Here is a 24,688-nt window from a genome sequence, read left to right as displayed (position 1 = left end):
GTTTTTGCATTTTCACTGTGAGATAACCATTTTATAGTGCATTCTATGGCAGGCTTAATGAAGTTAAAAACTGCAAAACTAATAAAAGCTAGTAATAACAGCATTTTTGCATTTCCACTGTTGAATTTTTTTTTCAACTGCCTACAGTTAGAGCACAAATTCCATTACAAGATATCACTTCTGCAAGTGCCAAAGGAGCCCAATTGTTGTTGCTGCCCTCTTTACTCAGGCAGAGCTCCTCATGAGGCAGATGGCTGGCCTGCCTGAGCGAAAGCAGAGGCCACAACTGAGCTATGTCTGAGGCTCTATTAATATTTCCTACTGGTTCAGCCAACAGAAATTAGTCAAGACTCAGATTAACAACTGAAGCAGACACAGTTTAATTACTCCACTAAATAACTTCCAGGTACTGCAGAGGTAACAAAAGGAATGTTGGTTCTTGGCTACATCTACAGAACACTAGGAACAAAAATGCATATTGAGTGAGGCTTTGAAGTGCATTCTGTGGCACTTTAAAGTCATACATACAGAAAAGTCAAAAACTGCCAACCTAATAAAAACAGCTCCTATATTCATATGGAAGACACCACAAACTGTCACTCATTTCAGACACAAATTGTGGCTTGTTTGTTTCACATGAAATGGTTTAATAACCTGTTAGATCTCATAGTTTGCAACAAAAACAGCAGCGGCATTCCATGTGCTTGGTTATTGTCCAACTAATTTATTGCATTGCAGGATGAGAACAGCCCTGGAATCCTGCTCAAGAGCAAACACATAAGCAGTCCCATTCTAGTCAAGCCATCTGTTTACACTAAACAACTTTACAAAGGGGTTTCCCGCAGTGCTAACACTGGTTTGCTATAGCCCTGATAGGACCACTCCTGTAACTATCGTGCCAGCCAAGTATTTCCTAGATGATCTTAGCAGTATTTTTAAGCAGTGGCTGCACGGCCAGCGGAGCCAACTCACTGACTTACTATAGGAAAAAGGGGTCTCTTTCTCTCCCTCTTTCCAGCTCCTCTCCTTCTCCCACTTGATGCTAAGATCCATTTTATTTTCAGACTCCGGCAACCACCAGACTTTTCTGCATGCTGCTCTAAATCACTAAACTACCAGGAAACCACCTAATTCCCTAGGCCTCGTTTAGTTTTCCTCCAGGTTTGTAAATGAAAGCAGCTCACAGAGAGGTCCAATGAGCAGTGGTGTCAGCACAAAGCAAGCAGCAAGATCTCAAGGCTGGCAGCAACGTGGGAATGAGACATTGGAGGAGAGACGGAAGGAGAGTGGGGCCTCCTGCTTAGAGCAGCAGTCAGCTCTTCAAGTGGCTCATCACTTCTCATGAAGCTGTGCCGTTAGATGATTAAGTATGACAAGGGCTTGATCAGTTCTAAATGGGGTCTCCTACTGGTGTTGAATGATGTGAACTTCACATAGTAGACTTCCTTCTTCCAGGCAAACCTGTGGAGGATTACTGACACACGTATGTACTCCAGTTCTGCAGGCTCTATACTTCCTCAAACTAAACTAAACTCTGTGGAATATTTATCTGAGCTGATAATGTGCAAAAAGGTTTCTGAAGATAAAAACCATTACCTAGATTCTAAATATTTCAGTGAACGTACCAGTTCCTGGGATATCTTGTGGACTGTCCCTTTTTTTTTTTTTTTGAGAGATGCCACAGAACACAACTAAAACCCCCATCCTTCTTGCTCCACAAAAGCACGAGCCTGCAATCTTCATCAAAGAGAGCCCCTATCGGAATGGATCCCCATTCTTCAACTCGACTCAGCAGGGTGTAGTATCATGACCTGTTTGTGCAAGAAAATAATTGGGCAGGCACACTGTTGCTGTAAACAGTGCCCTTTTGCTGAAGATCTGGCTCTGTGATTGTAGAACAAAGGCAATTTATTAATGCTAAAAGCATAAAATAGAACAGGTCATAAAAGTAGAACAATTTCAGTCAACTCTTATATGTCACTTCATTAATCCAAAACAAAACTTGTAACAGTGATCCTTAGATCTCTAATCCACTTTAAGCATTGCAAAACAAAGAAAACATTAAAAGCCCTGAAACCAACAGTAAAATCTTATGGAATCCGCTAAAGGCTATCCATTCCATTAAACATTGCTATGCTTACTCATTAAACTTCATTTTCTTAAACTGTTCTAAAAGTGGGCTGAGTTAAGGAAGCAAAAAGCACTTAATAAAATTAATATTATCATAAGAAGGTGGGCTTCAAAATGGACCTCAAACAATAATAAGCTATTAGAAGATGTTTACTCTTCAATGAGTCTTATTTTCTGTCTCTTAGATCAGTACAACTCAGGGGTAACTTCTTTGAAATTAATGGACTTGCAGTGGATTGACTCAGAAGAACCCTTGTTATTCCTTCATCTACAAACAGCTCAAGGTATCTTTAGGAAAAAAGTACAATTACCAAATTATATAAAGAAGCACTTTAGTTTTAAATAATTTTAAAAACAGCTCTGTCCTTTGACACATTCAGTGTAAGCTATTAAAAAGAAGCTGACAAATTATCTGATTATCATTGCTAATTAACCACAGTACAATAAAAATATCAACTTGTCTTTAAATAGATGTCAACCTGTAGATCATTAATTAGAAGGGACCTTTAATGTTTTTCAACAATTACAACTTCTAGAAAGTGTAATTTCCTTTGAATCATCCAACACGCTATATGGTTCCAGCACTTTTTAAGCAAAGCTCTAAAAGAGAAGAAACAATTATAAACTCCTGCTTAAAAAAGTGATAGTATAATGTGATTCAGAGCTACGTATTTGTCAGTCTGAGGAGTTTTCACAAGCTCTCAGATTTAAAAATAAGTATTGGAGGAACACTCAATGGCATTTGATCCAATATTCATAAAGATAAAATGACCTACCTCTACAACGTGCCTGTTTATTGCTCAACTAAAAATAAGAGTATTACAGTGAAGACTTCCAGAAGAACCTCTAGGTTCGGTGCTAAATAATTATAAGTTAAAAAAAACACCACTGGGCTTTGATCAGGCAATAATCTAACAATGCAAGAAGGCATATGGAGGGGTAAAGGCTCCAAACAGTGTGACTGATTTCATGTCAATCCAGGAAGACCAAAAAGAAAGGAATTAAAAGGCTTTAATGAAATTGCATTCTACCTTTCCCCCAAATGAATCTTTGCTCATTTCCTGCAAAACACATGGAAAGCAAATCTGGATTAAAGTAGGATTTTATTGCTCAAATTTCCAATCAGCTCAATATAAGAAAGAAGGTTTTGGTTTGTCTTACAAGGAAACAAGAAGCATCACATACATCACACATTTCTCTTAGTTGAAATCTCCTTAGATGCTCTTTCTCTATTTTTCTTGACTCCTACAGCTTAATTATTTACTGTAATTCTAGCATTTGGCATAGAACCTAAAGCTAACCAGGTGTCATCCAACTACTGCTTTCAATTTTTAACTAAAATTCTGGGGTTTGTCCCATTCTTCTCTTTAGCTGATTACTTTGCAAATTCCTGATACACTTTGCTGAGCAGAACACAGAAAAATAGTAAATTATTAAGAAAATTCAAGAGATGTACTAAAAGAGGGCTACTCATTAAAAAGAAAAAGACTCTCAGTGCACAGAAATGTCACTCATTAATTAAAATGTGAGAAGATTACAATGTGTTGCACTGGTAGGTACTTTTAAACTGTCATCCCTCAGGAAATAAACTAGTTCAGAGCCAGGTAGATGGACACTCAGTGGGAATTTTGCTCTTGATTTTGTGTGAGTACATCTCCAAGAGAAACCAAGAAAATTATAGTTGAATTATGAACACTGAGCCCATAGGTCATGCACAATACCTATTAAATTGTACATCGGGATTGCACTGGTATATTCATTTTCTTTGCCATCCTTTCTCCCTTCTCATTACTCCCGAATCCTCAGTCCCCAAGGAAAATATCACTCAAGGTCTTCAAACACTAGCTCTTGGCAGGGGCATAATCTTACAGACAGGCTTCTCTGTCAATTAAACATGCACAGTACTGTACAAGGGAGTATCAATACTGACTCTGGCCTGTCGCCTACAGCAACGTCACTATACATCACCCTACAGACAAATGAAATAGATCTGAGTGAAGGCAATGTCTAAAAAATCACTGAATTATTAATTTGGAGATTGAACTATTACAATGTTTGATGGAAAAGCATGCTTCTCCATGCCATTCTGGAAAGAGCTGCTGTAGCTCTTCTCTACTCGGTCTTATCGTACCTATTCATTAGTGTCCTCACTTCACGCAAATGTTCATTGTGATTTCTGAGATATGATATCACACCACATAGATTCATTCTTAGAATAGCCTTATAAGGGTAACAAATTTTAGTCCTATTGGCCTGGTATGCATTTAAGCTGATGATTTACCATTGAGATTTGGGATGTAAATCAAATTTGATGCACTAACTTTTGTATTACAGCGAAGTTTCTGCACAAATCACGTTTTGCCAAGATGCATACAAAATAATCAGCTTTCCTAAAAAATCTTTTAAATTAAAAGTCTTCTGATCTTGAGATCAACAACAGAAATCTTAAAAAAAAGTCAGCAAACTACAAGTTATTGAAAAGAGGGGCAAAAAGTAAATATTAGAAGTCAACCTAGCTGTGACCTTGTGGCTCTCTTAACTCAATAGAGAATAAAAAAATTCAAAAAATTAGCCAATATATGTAAAGACCATTAATGGAGATGCTTGCATTTCCATCTGCTTTCCCAGAATTCTAATGTTTAGACAAATATTATGATTATCAGCAAGGAAAATATACAGCCTGGCTAAGCAATCATTGATCTCATATAATTCACAGCAATGTGAATCTGTCATCTTTGATTCCATACATGAAGAGTGCTAAAGAAATAAAAAGATCCTTTCCACCAGAAACCCAGGGGAGGCAAACAGCAATCTAAACATTGTAAACTACACAATATAGTGAAATTCTGGCCTTTATATAGCAATTTGGTACTTTGCAATAAATTGTGGCAAAGCCAGAATTTCAGTGTTAAGTATACTCAAGTCTGAAAAAAGATGATACTGGCATTGTTTCATAACCTGCACTAGTTTAACAGAATTAGTGACAAAAATCAATACCAATGTCATTTATTAAATAATTAATATTATTTTAATACTAATGCATTTATTTTCTGGAAGATTTTTATCATCTCTCTTGAAAGTAGGTCATCAGGACCCAGGAGACACCAAAAGCCATGAAGGAAATTTAAGTGATCCAAAACACACAGGTTACAGAAATATTACCTATAGGAGATTTGTGAAGAAAGTTCTTAATACTTTGTGTCCAGAAAGAAGGGCTCTTTTTTACACAGAAAAGCAGGTTTCTATGAATGATTTCTATATGAATTTTTATATATGAATTATTTTATAAAGAAACTAATAGTTCTTCTGGTGCTGAACCATTAAGAACATAAAAAAATCAAACACTCTCACATACTAAATCGCCATCAAAAAAAGTACAGCAGACCTTCCATGTTAGATAAGGTGAGCCCGATAACAGATAGTATGTGGAATATTACACGAGTACGTAGATCTGGTATGCTTTGCAGTAACATTAAAGAACTCATTGTTCAAATGCTAAGTTGCCCTAGTGATCTCATTTGCCCTCTGCAAAACTGCTGAGAGTACAACATTCATCCAGTGTCTCCAGTTTTCGAGCGTCAAGCACTTTGAGATTCCTCAAAATAAACATTAACATTAGTCCCATGATGCTCCTTCTTGACACTACCTTCACTAAGGTAGTTTTTTAGACTCCAGCTGCAACTTTTTCTAATAACAGTTACCCCACAGGCAATGAGGCTTATAGAGTAAAGGCGGCAGAACCAGGCCTTGTACTACTGGCAATTAGAAGAGACAGTATTTTTATTCAGTTTATAAGTGTCATGTTTAATTCCAGTAAATCCAGATTTAGATAAATCAAGGAAGAATCATGATACTATCATTTGAGCAAGTGCTCACGTGAAACTACTTCTAGAAACATCCATCTTATAATGGGAACACTTGGGTATTGCCAACAAAAACCTTCAAAAACATCACTGAAGCACCTTTGAAAATACTGAGGATTAGGCAAGATAATATTATTTTCACCATTTTTCTTCTGAGCCTTGGAATTGCTTTAATGATTCTCTTAATATTTTTTTTAAATGAGTCTGACATGATCTCAACATTCAAGGAGCTGGAACTTAAGGATACCAAGTATTTCACAATAATAATCACAGTGTGGCCAAGACTGCTATCCTGAGATTTTACTAGTATCAGTTACCCATTACTAGAACTATCATTTGCGCAGTTATTCTACTTTGGAAGTGGGGTGAAGGCAGGGACAAAGTGGGGGGAGGGATGGGACAGGAACAGACACACACTCAGGACACGACAGAACACCATCAAAGTAAAACCTTCAAAGTTCGGTACTTCCACTGCCTATGGATGTTAGTTCAAAGCTTCCCTCTGCTTATCCTGTCATGTCATTTACCAGGCACGTCCTTAACAGTCAAAATTGCTGTACAGCAAAGAAATAAACTTTTAGATCAGCATTGCAGCTTCCATTCTATCCAATGTAAAATAATAGTGCATAGGATTAGCTCTGCCCAGTGTGACCTCCTTGGCTAGAGCTTTTGCAGGTCTCCTGCTGCACATTAGCTATCTCCTATTTCCCTGCTCACAAGTGGGAGCTGCTAGCAGCAGTTGCTGTATAATTACTTACTTGATTCTGTCTAAGGAGCTTAAACTAAGAGTTGAGCAAAGAAAGCAGATTAACAATTTGAACGCACACGTAATACACAGACACACACAGAAGCAGCAGGACTGCCAGGTCAATACATGGGGCCAAGGAAATGCACTTCAGCCACTCTTGCTCCAACGAGACAGGCTTCATTTTCACTGCAGGGCAATTAAACTGTGCGAAGAGGGGGAGACAGGAAGAGATGGGCTGCAGTCACAGGCTGAGGAGAGGACTGGAGACAGGGTTACTCCATCCCTAGTAGCCAGATTAGTACCAGAGGAGCGGCACTCAGCCTGCTCTGCTCGTCACATGCTCCCAGATGTCGCCTAGCAACAACAAAGCCCAGAGAAAAAGTTCTCCCTCTCTCTCAACTTCAAATCTGCGTCTGAGACCGACTGAGGGGAGCTTATTGTGTTCCAGACTAAGCATCTGTTTCTTTCTTATAGCCTTCTGTAAATGACTGCATATACCACACGTGAGGATGCCTGTCCACGCATAACACCACCACCCCACCCCCCCGCACAACCTGTCTACGTGCCAGTGCCACAGCCTGTGCACTTCTCAGCAAAAACAACACTAGGTACAATTTTAGTGGTCACCAAACCTGCTCTTGGAATGCAGGTGAACTCTGCTCTGCAAAACCACACACACTTCAGAACCAAGAAAGGCACAAAGATCGCAAGGAAAAAATGCAAAAACTCTGGGGTGATTTTTTTTTTCTGCTTAATGGCTGTGGGTAAGGTTATTTGCTACAGGAAAAGCTGCCCACTTCCATCTCTGTAAAACTGAGTTAAGATCACAGAGATGTGGAGTCTAAGCTGTCCCTCCAAATTTAACATTTGTGTGTTGCTGTCTTGTACAACCAGAAAAAAAGTTTGTACAAACCAAAAAAACAATCAGAAAAAAACATCCTGGGATAATTTAAAACCAAGATGAAGCGAAGCTAAAGACCTGGTGGTGTTCATATTGTTTTTTAAGGTGCTACATCCTTTTCCACAACAGAAATTGACTCCCTTAAATAACTCCTGGAAAGAGCCAGCTGTCTCCCCTAGCTGTTAGAAAGAACTCCTTCAATCAGCTCCCGTTAACCCTCTACTTTCAAGCACTTTGGTCTTTTTCTCATAGAAGTCCCCAGGACTGGGATGTGCTCCTTGCGGTGCAAGTCCCATTCCGGAGAGGCTGGAGTATAGCGCTTACCTTGGCAACTGCCCTGCATTATGCATGCAGTGAATAGTATAAGCAGTCTGCAAGCAGTTGCTGCTCTTCCATCCATCCGATGATGAGGTACCATCTGGGCTGAGATGCTCCAGCTCCCTCAGAAGCTGGCTCCTCGACTCCGGGGTGCTGATCTGCACAGCAGCAGCACAAGGAGCCCGGTGTCTTTTTCTTATCCCACTAGTTGCAGAAGAAAGGCGTGTTCGCCTGTTGAGACATCGCGTTTTCTATAAACTCCCACCCTCCAGACATTGCATAAAGCTCTTTATACCCGGCGGCCCCGGAACTAGCATGAGGGAATCAGGCGCTGCTCCAGGCCCTGCAGCCACAGGCTGCCGCTGCCCCTCCCTCCACACTGTGCAGGACCCGCAAGATGCTCCCAAGTCCCTGCACTTTGCAGACTTGGTATCAGAGTCTATTGCTGCTGCACTGCCTATCTTGAGTAGATCGGGGGAATTTCAGATTGCCAGTGAAATACGTCCCAGGTTGTAGTGTCTCAGAGGCACACTCCAAAAAAAAAAAGTGTTTTTGACAACTTTGAAAAACGTCGCGATACCTACGTAACAATGCAGGGGATAAAGCTTGGAACCTTTTATTATTATTATTCCTCACATAAAGATTGTGAAAGGAAAACTGAACAGATGAAACTTACTTATGCACTTTCTTAGCAGATAAAATCAGTTTGGTAAAGTTTTGTCTGTGAATGCTTAAGATATCAGCTGGAGACACCTTACTTGGGCTCTAACTCTCCCAACAGTGTGTGCAGCACATGTGAAAAGTCTGCCTGTGTTTTACTGCTGCCATTTCAGGAATCATATACCTACTAACAAGGGTGGAACAGTGCATAGTATCACAGAGGAAAGATAAAGATACCCTAATGCTTCAGGCTGGAACACAGTCTTGGGAAAAGGGCAAACATTTTGGAGGTTTTGCTTCCAGGATCAGAAGCATCATACATAACCTGTGTGAAGTTAAATCATTATTTTGTTTTATATTAGTCAGAAATATTCTTCCATGTAGAAAATTTAGTTATACAAAGCTGTTCTTTTCTCTGTATATGTGCACACATACACATGCATGTGAACAATGACTACTGTGCATATATACCATGGGAGAAAGATGGGTCTATTTGTCTTGCAAGAGGCTTTGTCACATTAATTTTAATGCCACCCCTTTATAATTTCCATATATTGTTTGTGTTAGCTCCATGTCATGTTCATTATACTGCAATGGGTGTTTGCTGGTGCTGCAACAGAACTAAAGAGAGATTTCAAAGCATTAACTCTTCTTTTTGCCATGGACTGCAATTTCAATTAAGGGGCAGAGGTGCCTGCATTTTTCTTGAAAAAGTTGCAGAGGAACATATTGTTCCTTATTAGCAGATTGTGATTTTTCTCCAGGTCCTGTAGGACACTAATCCCCCTAAACCTTTCCGTAAAGGTTTTCTATCTATCAAACTACGAGTGGGGGGAGGAGAAGGGGGAGAAGATGGGGAGCGTAGGCTTTTGCAAAGTTGTGATTTATGCAGGTTCAGGGCTGTTTGGTGTAGTGGTACGACACAGCACCGGGGTCAAGCCACAAGAAACACTGGGGGCAGATCAGAATATTCAATTAGCTTCCTGGCACCTCTGAATCACAAAGAGAGGATAAGATCTCTCCATCACAAGATCCAGAGCTGCCGGGGGAGTAGGGGGGGGGACCTGCCCTCTTCAAATCTCTCTCCTCCCTCCCACCCTCTCTCCTTTCACTGTAGGAGAACAGTGCTTGAAACATTCCTTTCTGCACGGAAGGACTTTTCCTATTGTTGTTTTCTTTGTGTTTCAGTGTTGCCAACTTACTGGAATTCTTGTCGTGGTTTCACAGCAAGGCTCAGGCTGACCAAACGGAACCAGCTGCGTTTGTGTATGGGGCCGCCGCTGCTTTAATCCCCCAACAACGCCAATGGGGAGGGAAAGAAGAGATCCTCAGAGGGGAGTAAGCAGTTCTGCTCTGTACAGATGGGTGCCTGAAAAGCCAACACACAGATTGACCATACTTAATTAGAAGGGAAATTGTTTAAAACAGTTCACACCCCAGCAACACGCAGACAAGGCAAACAGTGCTCAGGAGCTGCAACCTCAGATTGGGAGCTCTGTGCGCTCTTCTGTCACTCTGTGTTTGGGGTGACCTGGACACAAGCTTTGGGAGGCACCTACCTATGTTCCATTTCCACACAGCTGGCAGCCAGAAGGTGTGCTCCTGCCCCATTCACCATTACCATTTCCACACATCTATATTTCCCAGAGGGTGGTGGGCAAGAGGGATTCTCAAACAGGAATGGTGGAGACACTGTGGACACTGAGGGGAAGCCCTGTGCTGAGACAGTGCGTCAGCCCTCCCCACCCATTATTCTTTCCACTCAGAAGACAAAATTTGCATTCAGAGACAAGTGAACTGATCAACCCAGATGCTTCACTACTGAAGAATGATAGTTACTAAGAGCCAGCATTGGACAGTGCTGCTCTCTGTTTACTTCCTCTAAAATTTTTTCCTCTTACTTTACCATGGCACCTCATCATCCAACAAAAAGGAACCTGTCCTGCTGGACACCATTAAATGGGACTTCAGTAAGACCAGAGCTCCAAGATCAGATATAAACACCTCAAGGCTTTCCCATAACTACAGCCAAAATGGCCTGTGCTGGTGTAACATACCTCTCCCTCTTAGCTTCCTGTTGACCAAAAAGTCAGATGATCACTTTCTGACTGAACTAGATCTAGGGCTTTTTAAGAAGATGCAGCCTACATCTCTTAGAAGGTTAGAGGGAAAAAACATAGGCAACGCAGTTGTTCACTGAACTCTGCTTTTAATTCAAAATACAGTTTGAGATGTGTTTGCTTGCCTGGTTTTTGCTGTAAGTAAGCAATCAGAAAAACTGTTAAAGGTGTAATTTAGAATGAACAACCATGTTGCTTACACATTAAAGATGCATGCTAAGCACAGAAGTTAAAAATTAAAAGGTTTGATTTTTGACCAGGGTTCAGTTCTAATTTAGTGTCCAAACTCATCCAATTCTTAACAGACAGACAGAAACACCAGGGTTGATGTATGACTAGATAAAGACACAAAGCTGATGGCTAATAAAAAAAAAAGATATATATTCACTAAAAGAAACAGTGGGTCAGATCTGCACCTCTAAATTTCTCTCTTCTGAACTTCTCAGGGCTAGGACAGTTTACAGAGGCTGAGGATCTGCCCAGTGCATTATCCAGTAAAGCTGTAATTGCCACTGGCATTTGATAATCTTGTGGTCAATCTGTCCTTGGATAAACCCAGGTTTCTCCACATAGAAAACATTTTACACTATAATCTGTATTTCAAATTCCACATTTACGTTTCATGATTAAATCCTGTGCCTTTATCATGACAAGCTTTTTTGTTATTTCTGTTTAATCATGCTAAAGCAAGGCTAGCATGCTCATTTTGTGAGAGAGCGCTGGTAATAACAAATCATACAAATCTAAAGACTCTGTCTCTCTGCCTGGGTAATAATATAAGCACCTAACAGCAGCAGATCATTATTCAGATTTCATCCATCTTTGCTGCTCTACAATTTAAAGTGTGCCATTTCTTTAAATGAACCTCTGTTTTACAGCAAGCAACAATATTTGTGTGTGTTAGAGGCTTTCTTTCTTAATAGGCTATTAATGGCAGGAAGGTCTATATAAAGGTACTATTCTTGAGGCATTTCCTCCAGTTTACACCAAAGCCATCAGACTTCAGGGAAAGCAGACTTAGTTGTTTTCATGGGGGTCCACAGTAGCAATGTGTATTTGGACCTCACCACTTAATCTTTCCAAGTACATTATTTTGTGTGAGCAGAAGTTTCCAGAAATAGGAAGGTCACATTTTAGGGAACTGGGCTACATCTTGTACAGAGAGACAGTATTGATTTCAACTCTACAACATACAGAAAAGAAAAGCAGAAAACAGCCCCGAGTTCACCAAGTTTCTGATATAAGCCACATCACATTTCACAGTATGTAAAACAATGGCAGTTATTTGCCAGGAAGGTGGGTGATTAGAGGATTAAAAAAAAAAAAACAAAAAAACAAACACCAAACCACCTAATCTCAAACTAAGAAAAAGAAGGCCTTAGTTGGTATGGTTCCCAAACATTTAATGCACATTCATAACGAGAGCACAGATTTCCAGAAGACTGGATCAAAGGTGGATGCCCAGCCCACAGGAATGTGAGAAACATTAAACTGAGCAGACATGAATCGGGCCAGAATCACAGTCAGGATTGCACAATGCAGCTGGTGCTGTGGCAAGAAGTTTCCTCAAGGTCTCCTGGTTAGTGACACATTAAAACTTCTCTCTTTCAACCTGGAATTATATCACTGTGCCCTAGAACAAGAAGCAGAGCATGGGAACTGTGTGCTTTTTTGGTAACTGCCATTGAACAAGTGAGACTAGCAGGGAGACAGTCGAGACTAGCAGGGAGGCGGTCACTAAGTGACCTTCCAATACACCCCTGTAAAATTTCCCCTGTGTATTTTACCTGCACAACTGGGCCTGTGACAGAGTTTAACAATAACAGTACAGACATGAGAGAGTTTATTTACCTGGCAGGCAGAAGGAAGTGGAGAAATATTAAATGGCTTCCAGCTGTCCCCTCCACCCTTTAGTCAGCACTGTCTGGTCCAGCCTGCAAGTCCCTCTGGCCTATCCTGGAGACAAAGTCACAAAGGGCAAGTATGCTTTATCCTAGCTATATCTCTGGTTGCGAGAGTTCTTGGTACTTGCCCTACTGCAAGCAGACTTCTTTGGCACTTTCTCTGTATCTGAGGAACAGAGGTCCTCATGTTTGGTCCAGTTCACTGGCCCTTCAGTGCCTGCTCTGCCCTGAAAGGAAGCAACAGATGGAATTTGTACTTGAAAGAAATGGGAGATAAAGAGGCATTTCCAAATGACTTACATTCTAAAAAACTTTTTAGGGTACTAGCAAGGGAAATAGGATAGGCTGGAATAACTCTGAACACCATTTACAAGAGCAGATTGAGCTATGCTGAGAAAAAGCAAGACTAGAGTCCTTGTTTTCTTGATATTTTTCCCACACACTTCACTCTACCAGCCAAGCATGGGTAGCATTGCAAAACCACAAGGGCACATCCCAAGAGTGCTCATAGGGTAGAAAATAATTACTCTGTAAATGTCTATCCTGGGTTTTCACTGCAGTTGCATGTAAAACAAAAACAATAGAAACATTAGCATTTTCCACATTTATTTAGGTGTTCTGTATAATAATATTAACTCTCAAGGTTATTCATCTCAACACGTATTCCATAAAGGAGAGAAACACAGAGCACGTCCTTCAAAATAAGAGCCACTGTACCTTCACTTCTGAACTTCATTAACTCAGAAACAGTTTAATTACACAAGGACCTGCTGTTTTTCACAGGATGCTAACTCATTGAATATACCAGCAGACTGTTCTTGGGTAATTGATGAGGATAAAACAGTGAAGGAAAGCCCCTCATGTACTGTAGAAAAATAACAGCAAATGAAAGAAGAAAGGAGGACAGAAAGTTTACCCCACTAGGGAACACTACTCAGGCTCTGCCTAGGCCACAGCCATTTTTTATATGATAGGAAGTCACTCTAAAACTTCTGAAGCATTCATTATTTTCTGATTTGAGACACCGGGGCCTGTTTAGCAAAACCTGAAGTGCTCATTGTAACCAAAGCTGATGAGAGTGTAACGGGTGTAACACCAAGTACTATGAAACTCTGAGCCCTTGATACCTTAATTGAGGTACCAAAAAAAAACCAATGCAAAACTCAAAACCAAAGGACATTTTAACCATAATTCTTCTATGCATCAATTCCCTATGCATAAAAGTAAATTAATCTCTCAGGCACTTGGCAGATGAGAAATAGAAAAAAATCTGAGAGGAAATTAGTAAGCTGCTTCTCAGTGAAAAATAAGTAGTATAAGACACAGGGGGAGAAAACAGTATACTATCTATCTCAACTATTGTTACATGTAAACACAGATGCAATGTTACAAGAGATATCACTGAGTGAAACTAGTATGAAACAAGATTACTATTCTTTCATATATCATTCAAGCTAGAATGTCCTACAAATTTCTTTTCCTCTCACTTCCTGCAGAGTTAGATAAAAAACTTAATTGCCAAATAGGCAACAGTATCTACCATGTGTCATATGTTAAACTATCAATTTTGATTGGTATACACCCCTATTAATAACAGATCTGAGGGCCATTCAGGATAACCACCTTCATAAGCGGACCTCTCACATACCAAGAACTGTTATGTCTCATTCCTCCAACAGCCTGGATGAAATACTTGAGAGATCAGAAAAGCAGTCCATCAAAAGCACTTGAAAAAAAGACAAACAATAAGCCTTCAGATTAGTAATTTTAATTAGAATTTCAGGCCAAACCCAGGGTAACAACAGTAAGCAAATGTTAGTGTGGTTTAGCAGTACAGGGGTTGCAGGTGACATTCTCACAGTTTTGATATGTACTTCAGAACGTCAAAGATTAACCACTGCCTACTTTATAGAAAAGCTGGAAACACGGTCTTACTCCATGAACTGTGTGAACAAGCCTTCGTGCTTACTGAAAAAGAGTATTGGACAGCAACAGGCCTATGAAACATCGTATTTCTGAGAACAAAGTTACTCAGTGTATGACCAAAATATAGCTACCCTGCAACACCCTGTTCATGCCAACCACTAACTTGGATACCGAGATATTTATAGTATAAATACATTTTGTTATATTAAATTAAATGGAAAAATATGAAGAAAATGATAGCTCAAGATAAGCCACATTTTAGCAATTCTTAACTGATTGCTTAGGAACAATACTTAAAATATTTGCTTTGAAAATAGTACCTGATTCAGCCAACCTGCAAAACTACTTTGACAAGAAGAGACCAAACTCATGAATGCAGGAGGTCAAAAGGATTACAATAATTAAAACAAAACAACCTCTCTCCTCCTTGGGGGACTTGTTCACAGGAATGAGATATAGGACAGTTCAGTGAGCACAGACTTTGGTAAGCAGGATAACTGGCTTGAGAAGTCCACCCTTCCCCCTTTATCCACCTTCCCCCAGAGCTGCAGCATTGCAATTCACACCCTCCCTTTTGTGCCCTCAGTTGTGTAGGTCCTCAAGAGAGCACTGACTGCTGTGCCTGCCTTACAGCAGAGTGTCACAAACGCAGGATAGAGCTGCAAATGCCAGTAGGGAGCACAGCACCCTTAAACTGACTTTACTGCTCATGCCAACACCTCAGCAGATTGTACTTTACGACCCAGGAGGAACACGATAGCATGCCTGGAGCAGCTAGATCCACCTGAGCTTCCATCAGGAGAGCATACCATGCTATTTTTTTAGCCACTTCACAGAATAGAGAATTGTAAGGTGGAAGTTTGCCATCCAAAACCAGCTTAATGGTGTGTTTTCTATTTTGCAAGATATATAACTTCCTCCTTTCTCTTGGCACTCACTCTTGCATACAGACCTTATTGTTATATAATCCAGTTCCAAAATTTAAGATCTTTCCTGATTAGGATACCTCTAAAGACCTCAGCACAGTAAAAGGTACCTCCTACTGTTTTGAATACAGAGTGATCAGCATTATTGAGGATGAGATCTTAAATTAAAACCAAGAGGAAAGTTATTTTTCTGGTGCTTACGAAATTTCAGGTACATAATGCTTGAGTTTCTAGTTCAGCTGTACTGCACCATAAGCTGAAGGGTATATTCAAGAAACTGAAACACATTCTTTACTCATTTTGCCTAATTTTCCACTGGAATACTAGTTTGTGAGTTTGAAAAAATGTATAAGAATAGAGCTATGCAACATACTCATTATAATTACTGATGTCTTAGAAGGTTTTGGAGAGGGTTGTTCATTCCTTTTTTTTCCTCTTTAAGATAAACAATTGTGCTTAAATGTCATTGTAAGTCAGAGCCACATGCTATTGAAAATAAATAGGAAGTTACATACCACATTCCCCTAGATATTAAAAATCCTTTTTGTTGCTTAAGAATGATTTTTTAATGTTTAGCCTTTCTAGAAAAATCTGGAGCTATGTTACTTTGCATCAGGCACTTTAAGAGATACTAACGAAAATGCCCTAGGTCTCCATAATCCTTTGTGGCTGATTAGGTACAGTAGAAGAATTTGTTTCATTAATTTGAAGGCCATGAGCCTGAATCCTCATATTGACCTGAAAGTAATGTTTTATTCATATTGTAGTGTTGTAGTCAAAACTCCAGAAATAATTAAGAGGACAAGCCTCAAACCTTAGACCTTTGAATTACAAAGATGGATATCCAGTTAATTATTGCACAATGGAGAAAGGGGAGCGAGGACTCAGCAGTTCTGATATATTACTATTGCCATCTACCTGTGAAAAGCTGATGAGTGGTCAAGTACATACCAATAAGTATGCCTTCAATTCCCAAAACATTCAGATGATTTCCACAGGTCACAGTTAAAAAACCTTCTTCTGGATGAAAAAAAAAAATTTAGACTTTAGGTTCAATTGTCTCCACTAGACTGACAAGGGAACACTCGCAAGTTCAGTAGTTTCAGGTAAGATTCACCAACAGGCAGTGACCAGCTCCCCATAGCCATTATCAACTGAAAGACAAGATGCCTGGATCTACATCCTCAATAATCAACACAAACATCCCACACCATCCTTGTAATATGATTTAGTCACACCTGTTCCTTTAAGCATCTCATTGCCAATAATCACTGTGGATTCCGTCTTGCTTGGGCTTTGACAACTCCCATGAATGTAGTAAACATTGGCTTTAGATGAGCTTTGGCTTATTTTACATCAATGCAGATAAGTGAGCTTCAATAAAGCTTACGGAATACATTCAAAATACATTAAACTCCTCTCATGTTTTATTATAATCTGACTTTTCCATATGTCATCAGACTACAACTGTTTCAAATACTGAACCACTGACTACAGTCAGTGGAGATTCAAATTATATATGTTATTGCCAGCACTCTTCCGTTTCTACACCAAGGTCTTTTTAATAAAGCCAAATCTTGCTCATAGATCTACAGCACCAAGAACCATTTGCTGTTCTCTTAAGGGACATCATGCTTTTCCCTTTGTTTATTTCTGTTACCATACCCTCACTTATCCCAGTATGGGTCACACATTCTTCTAAATTGCCATTTTCTTTTCCTTCCTTCCTTCCTTCCTTCCTTCCTAATACATTCTTGTCGTCCTAGTAGCTCATTTCAGGCATTAATCTCCTTCTTTAAAGATTAGGTTATAAGAAACTGCAAACAGGACTGCAAACAAAAAAAATAATGTAATCAATATATGCGGTAGTTCTTATTACTCTTCTTCTAGCACAACGCAATTACTTCTTATGTAAACTGACGTATTGATCAAGTACCAGTACAAGATATAAGCTCAAATTCATAACTATGAAGCTGCTGGTTTGAACTAACTTACCAGTATAAAAAACTCATACAAACTGAATATGGTTTAGGGACACTGGAGCAGATCCTACTCCAGACCACAACTAGAGTGCCTATCAGAAAGAGATGAAGGTGCAACACAACACTGTAGCCTCTGTATTTTCCTCGTTGCCGGTGATCCCTGGAACACCACGTATGAGAGAGCAGTTTGTTGACTACTTACTATGCCCATGATGTTTAAATCCCCATAAACCAGGATTAGGAAAGGACAAAAGGTACTTTAAAGCCACCTGTCATCATCTCACACTCATCCTGAGTTAAACACGGTGAAAGACTAGGGATTTGTGAGCAGTTTTCCATTTTAGTTTGACCTTTAAGTTTTAACACTATAATAATCAGGTTAAATTAGAAGAAAGGTATTCAAAGTATCATTCTCTCTGGGATTCAGTTATGGGTTAAAATATAAAAATAAGATATTTCCCATATTCTAGAAAACCAAAGAGAATAATTATTATTTTTGAGATTAAAAAACCTGCCACAACTGACCATTTCCACAGGGACACGATTGCACTCCGTGCTCTCATTCATATGCTGCAGGAGATGCCTTTTTTTTTCCCATAGCAAAAGGTAGCTTTCCGTGGGTCACATTCGCAGAATCAGGCTAAAGAACCTATCAACCCTGCAGATGTGGTACTGTTTCCAAATACAGGGGACATAAGGATATTTCAAGTAATACTTTCCATTAAAACTTGGTATCTCGGAGCCTAATAATTTTTTTACACTGTTCATCCAATTAATTCTTCATCCTATTTGAACCTTTGGGTGCCACTATCAAATAAGAGTGTGAAATTATTCTCATAATTGTTTTATTACTAAAACCTGAATAACACTACAGCATTTCCAGTATTTTAAGTAGTCTAGATATTAATTTATACTTTGATTTTTACACATGGACATGTACAGATTCTAAACAGAAAATTTAAATGCTTCTGTGATATATATATATCTGTGATAAAAGGAAGACTAGAGAAAAATGAGGTTCCTCTCTGGAAGGAAATGGGAGACCTGGTTACCCAGGATATGGAGAAGGCTGAGGTACTCAATGACCTTTTTGCCTCAGTCTTCACCAGCAAGTGCTCAGGCCACACTGCCTGAGTCACAGAAGGCCAAGGCAGGGACTGGGAGAATGAAGAACCACTCGCTGGAGGAGAACAGTTACGAGACCATCTAAGGCACCTGAAGGTGTACAAGTCATAGAATCACAGAATAGTTTGGGTTGGAAAGGACCTTAAAGATCATCTAGCACCTCCCATACTAGGACAGGCTGAGAGAGTTGGGGTTGTTCAGCCTGGAGAAGAGAAGGGTCCAGGACACCTTAGAGCAGCCTTCCAGTACTTAAAGGGGGCTACAGGAGAGGTGGGGAGGCACTCTTGATCAGGGAGTGTAGTGATAGGACAAGGGGTAACGGGTATAAGCTGAAAGAGGGCAGATTTAGATTAGATATTAGGAAGAAATTTTTTACTGCGAGGGTGTTAACACACCAGAACAGGTTGCCCAGAGCAGCTGTGAATGCCCCATCCCTGGAGGTGTTCAAGGCCAGGCTGGATGAGGCTTTGAGCAACCTGGGCTAGTGGAAGGTGTCCCTGCCCATGGCAGGGGGGGTGAACTGGATGATCTTTAAGGTCCTTTCCAACCCAAACCATTCTATGATTCTATCTCCTGCTCTGGAAAACACAATAATATATTAACTGATGCTTGCAACCTACTTACACGGATTTATGATAAAACCATTCTGTTATAACAGCAATTGCTAGCTAAGTTCCACGTATTGCTTTCAAAATTTCAAAAGCCAGTACTACATTTTAAAGAATTACTAGCAGTGTCTAAAAAACAGATAAGCATTTGTAGGAGAGGAAAATCCAGTCAGTCCACACACTAGGATTTAATTCTGGTATCAAACCACCACTAGAAAACTAGCCTCCAAGATACAAGATATTGGGATGATTTACAGGGGCTATGGAAGTGAGAGATCCTTTTTTCCTTTCCTTCCTCTTGCTACCTCTCTTCCATTGCATTCTGCCACCTAGCTGTTGGCAGGGCACAACTGTAAACAGCCCTTAATATGTACGATGTTATGGCTACAGACAACCCAGGAACGCAGCTATATTTCATGCATTTTAGTTGAAAATATCTTCATTGGGTTTGATCCATTTTGTATTTGTGAAGAACATGAGTAGACAAATCTGATATTGACTCAGTGTACAAGTTAAATTATACCAGTAAATTTTACAGAAAAGAGCATAGAACTAACAGTGTTATTTTAGATGTTTTGGGGAGAAGAGTAAGGAAGAAAAAAAAAAAAAAAGTGAGTGCATCTTCCAGTGTATCCACCACAGCCCATTCTCCCAGATGTGCTCAGTCTGAACATGCTCTCTCATGTCAGATTCCCAAACAGAAGGTTTGCCCTTGATTTAAACCCCTAGAGGTATACTGCATTTGTTACATTTTTGATACATGGCTGGCACGGGTGCTTGCTGAAGCACAAAATCAGTTGACAGTGGGCTGTACTGAGCCTTCTGTACAAAACAGTTTGATATTTTTAGGGCCTTCATCCCACGCTATCGCTCTTGTAGCACCTATGTAATTCATTGCTCAGTTTCCACTCACAGACGGGAAAGGTCAAAAATAAAAGCAAATCACTATAAACAATTTGAATACACTAAATATTGGTTTGGTGATTTTACCCTACAAGATAATAAAATACTCCCTTTTAGTTTTAATGTAATTTTGATCTTTATGTCTTCATTCCCCTATCTGCCAAACCAAGCAGAGATCTTTTCTACTGTCACTTGTTTCCTTAAGATAAAAAAGATAGATTGGTGAGGAGGATCAGAGGTAAAGCTTTGTTGGCAACAGCAGCATTTACATTTTCAGACTACTTAAGTTTGCAAGTCTAATAGGTTTTTTTAAATTTAGATTTGGTTTTGGTTTCTTTAAACTATCTGGCAGAATCCTCTCAGATTCTGGTTTTAGGTTCTTTTAATATTTGGTTTACACAATTTTCCACAGAGCATGAATGACAAAAAGAAGTCAACAGAATCTTTTCTATTAACTCAATTGCAACATCATAAAAGACCTCCCTTTCACATGCACATTTCCAGAAAGAAGCCCTGTTTTCCTTGAATTTGAATCTGTGTTGTGACATGCTGGAAGCTGACTCAAATTCTGCAGCTAGAGTCTGCTTCTTTTCTCAGCAAATTTCTTCAGGTAAAAAAGTGGGAGATGGTTGGAAAGAAGCCTGTCTCTTTTAATCTTATCTAAGGGCTCCTGAAAGGAGTTACAGCTGAAGATAAGGGATGTTGAGTCACATGCCTTTTCTGCCTTAGGGTCCTTATCATGTATGGGGAATGATGCCATTTCTACAACACCAATTTTAAGCTACTGCAATTCCAGCATCTTTACAAGAGATGTTCCTGATATGTACAAATATTAAGAGAACCAGGAATAGTGGTAACATTTAACTGTGATGGTAAAATTAGAGCTACCACCAACTGCCACTGCAATGCCAAGTAAAAAAAATAAAAGCTATGCTTGGCCTTTGAAGTGATCTTTACTTCAGCTGCCCCTGGCTAAAAGGGTTTAAGGGGAGGAGGAAAAATTTTTCCTGATCTCTGAGGTGACATTTAACAGACCTGTGAAACAGACATGGTCTGCGAGGGTCTACTCAAGAAGGCCTATGGCATGGATGACTTCTAAAAGCAAAAAAAATAGTAATGCATTCAGTACGCTTACCATCTCATTCTTTGACAAAGGACTTCTTCCTTCTTGACTTTATCTTTCTCTTGAAAGTAACCATTACCAACAGGGCTGAAATGAACCAAATACCTGACACAGTGAAGACTGCAGGAAAGAAACACACAATATTCAAAGAATCTTACATCAAAATCCTTGCAAATTCTTGCAAATATCTCCTGCTTGCATTTGTAGAGTAACTGTCTTAACTATACTACAGCATGCTTTTTAATATACAATGACCAGAACCAGGAGCAACCACTTCTAGTTCAGGCAACTTCACATTTTTTATTATAATTTTAAAATCCTTCCACTAGAACTTTACATATTTAGAGTGGGGTGTGAAGTTCTACTCCAGACCAGAGTTCTCAAGAGGTTCTCAAGCCAGGGAGGCAAGAATGGCTAAGATCCACTGCTTTGCACGACACTACAAGCACTATAAGCAACAGGCACCATAGGTAAAAATGGTTGCTGCTTTGCCTAGGTCAGGCTTCGTGAGCATGCACAAAAAAGCATACCTCTGTTTCCTTCAGCCTAACCTTATGCATTATCCATTTCCCAATTTCCAGTTACAGCTTAGAAGCATCATCCCACAACTCAACCACCTCTATTGCATGTTCGTTGTTATTATATAATTCAGTGAGTTTTGAACCATATTTTGGGCAGTTCTGTCTCACAGTGCCCTCAGCATCTCTACTCTCTACAAACCAACGTGAAGCAATTAAAGATGTTCTACAAAAAAAGCCACTAATCTGTAAGATATGTATCTGCAGCTGACATGTCCACATAAAGAACTGCCTAGTTAGAACATAAAAGATGCAATGGATATGCTTCAGGATCCAGTTCACAGAAGATACTTCAATGTCCTAGTATTCACCTACCATGTATTTTGAGGTTATCTCAGTTCAACATACAGTCTCAAGAATATAAGAAACACAGCACTAAAAAGGTTCTTAACTTTAATTGTGATGAACATTCCTTTCCAGTTATCTCAGCTTTGTCAGTACTACTGCCTCACTCTTGAAAAGGAGTTTCATCAGGGGAAAAAAACTTCCTGAAAACATAAGCAATAAATGCAGGTAATTAAAAGAAGTGGGGGAAGGAGCAGGCTCCTAGGCTACCTTTGGCTCTCCAAAAAGACAGAAAAGATGAGTTTGGAATTTGCTTATTTTGGAAAGCTCCTGAAATTAATTTTGCTTAACTGTTATTATATCTTTACACATTCCCTTGAGTTTGATTATGCTTTTCTGAATGTCTTCATAGTCTGAGATGATTCAAAACAGAATTAACTTTAACCATGAAAACATTACATTACAGCACTTTCGTTTCAGCTGAATCACTTATAGTCTAAGCCCCATTCACACAAGCAGAGCTTGACAAAACTCATTTACTACTATTTGATGTTCCCCAAGTAATTTTTTTATCGCCCTGTCTGTCAGGTGGAGAAATGGACAACATAAGGAAATGTAATATAGCCTTAGACATGTATTGTATATGCAATATCCAAAGCTCAATTAATACCTTTGGGAAGAAAGTGTAGAAATGCTGTCTTTAAAAAAACACTTCATTTTCTGCAGTGCAGAACAACTGAAGCTTTTCAAGTGGTTTTCAGAGGAGAAGGCTGAAGGGCTGTCACATGAGATTAACTCTAAAAAGGACTAAGTCCCTATATAAAGGAAAAGTGTATGCAAATGGCAGTAATATACGAAGCAGGCTAGGTTAACTAACAAAGCCTGCATCTCAGGCATTCCAGAAGGCAATGCTATTCATATGAAAGATCTTACCCACCCTTTCTCTACTTCGAGGACACCTCCAGTAACGCACACTCCATTACAGGCCAGTGCTTGCTCAGCAGTTATTTATGATAGCATTCCACAGGTCAGGAAGGAGGAAAGAACACCTATTCTCATCTACATATTTCTGATTCATCCGTAAAGCACAATGCCCAAACAGAACATTCAACAGAAAAAACAAAACCGTAAGACTACCACATGACATGTTTTAGTCCCTTTTTGAAGCAAAGTGGCTATAGTCATAACACTGTTACTCCTACATGACAGATCAATTTCCTGAATTTTTAAAAAAAGTGTATTAGTCGTAGTACTGATATTAATAGCCTTGCTCTGTCAGTCTCCCCAAAGCAAACCTCTGCAGGCAGCAATGCCCACAAAACGTCCATACGTGAGTCAAGACTGACACCCAGTGGCCATATCTTTTAACTGATTTTTCCCCAGTATGCCAACCTGCTGTAAGGAGATTCCAGTGAGATTCCAACTCCACACCTTCAGCCTTTTCTTCTGAAAACCACTTGAAAAGCTTCAGTTGTTCTATAGCATACGTAATATGAAAATAAATCAGATGAAAACTCACATTATATATAAACTTACTTGTTTCCTCAAGAACCTCTAACAAGTCAGATGTTTTGTAGCACTATGCACGCGTTTATCAAGTTTAGAATGCCATGTGCTTTAAAAACGTAGAGAATCTAGTCCCACCTTTCTAATCATTATGGTCAATAAATGACAATACCAGAAGGAGAGGAGAAAGATGTTTGATATTAAAGCACTATGGTAGGTTAACTACTTCAGAAATTGACATCTATTTTCTGTATTTCCACATAATCGTGTTTACACGGAGTAAAAACTGAAAGCATAGTATTAGATTCAAGTATTAGTGATTAACTAGTGACTGATTTTACTTGATGCAGCATTAATATACATGTTCTTGCCACTGAACTTCAATCTACCACTAGGGGAAGTAATTTTTTTGTAAGCAGAATACAGAACACATGCAAAATGATCATCATGCCTGAAGTTTACTTTCTAAATTTCTTGCTTCATTTATTTCAAAAGCACAATACTGTAACAGACAAGTCTATTTTGATTGGGAAGTAACATAATCTAACTGAGACATAGGTAAGTAATGAATTTGTTTGTGAGATACTTCAAAATAAAAATGCTTATTTTTATAAGCCTCAAAGACACAAGCTGTTATGATTTTGTCCAAGCATGGTGCCTTGACAGGCATTACTACATAGAGTTAAGGTTCCAGCTTATCCAAAGATGGTATAGCAGAGTTTTGTGATACTAGCAACAAGTGCCTTCTTTACCATATGCCCCGTCTTTGGTAAATGCTTAGCAGCATGACCCTTCAATATGGTCAACAAAATATGGCAAAATGATGCAAATATCACTAGTCTATCATGACATGTGGTTATTATTTCACTGACACTATCAGCAGTTTAGTGAATGCTTGCAAGCTGCAAGCTCCAAGGCAGCACATATCAGACTAACAGAATGAGATTCTCCACTAAAAGGTGGGAAAGTAGCAACAACCTAGCAAAGTGGTGGTCTGTCTGGCAAAACACTGCTTTTTGGATTGGTGTTACTGTTTTACAAGCTAAAACACCCAAGAATCATTTCTTTCAGAGGCACTAGGT

At 39.4% G+C, this 24,688-nt stretch overlaps 1 protein-coding gene across 1 annotated transcript in view; it reads right to left on the bottom strand.

Moving 5' to 3' along the window:
• LRP2 (low density lipoprotein receptor-related protein 2) overlaps nt 1–8,053 on the bottom strand; it is a 120,915-nt gene extending 112,862 nt beyond the window's left edge. The window contains exon 1 of the mRNA XM_010085835.1: nt 7,967–8,053. Coding sequence (XP_010084137.1) covers nt 7,967–8,042 — 76 coding nt within the window. The 5' untranslated portion in view covers nt 8,043–8,053. The remainder of the gene's footprint in view (nt 1–7,966) is intronic.
• Between the last annotated feature and the right edge of the window lie 16,635 nt (nt 8,054–24,688).

This window comes from Pterocles gutturalis, unplaced genomic scaffold (assembly GCF_000699245.1).
Source record: "Pterocles gutturalis isolate BGI_N339 unplaced genomic scaffold, ASM69924v1 scaffold6981, whole genome shotgun sequence".
NCBI lineage: Eukaryota > Metazoa > Chordata > Aves > Pterocliformes > Pteroclidae > Pterocles > Pterocles gutturalis.
Note: the sequence above shows the minus strand (reverse complement) of the source record. Positions and strands in the feature narration are given on the sequence as shown.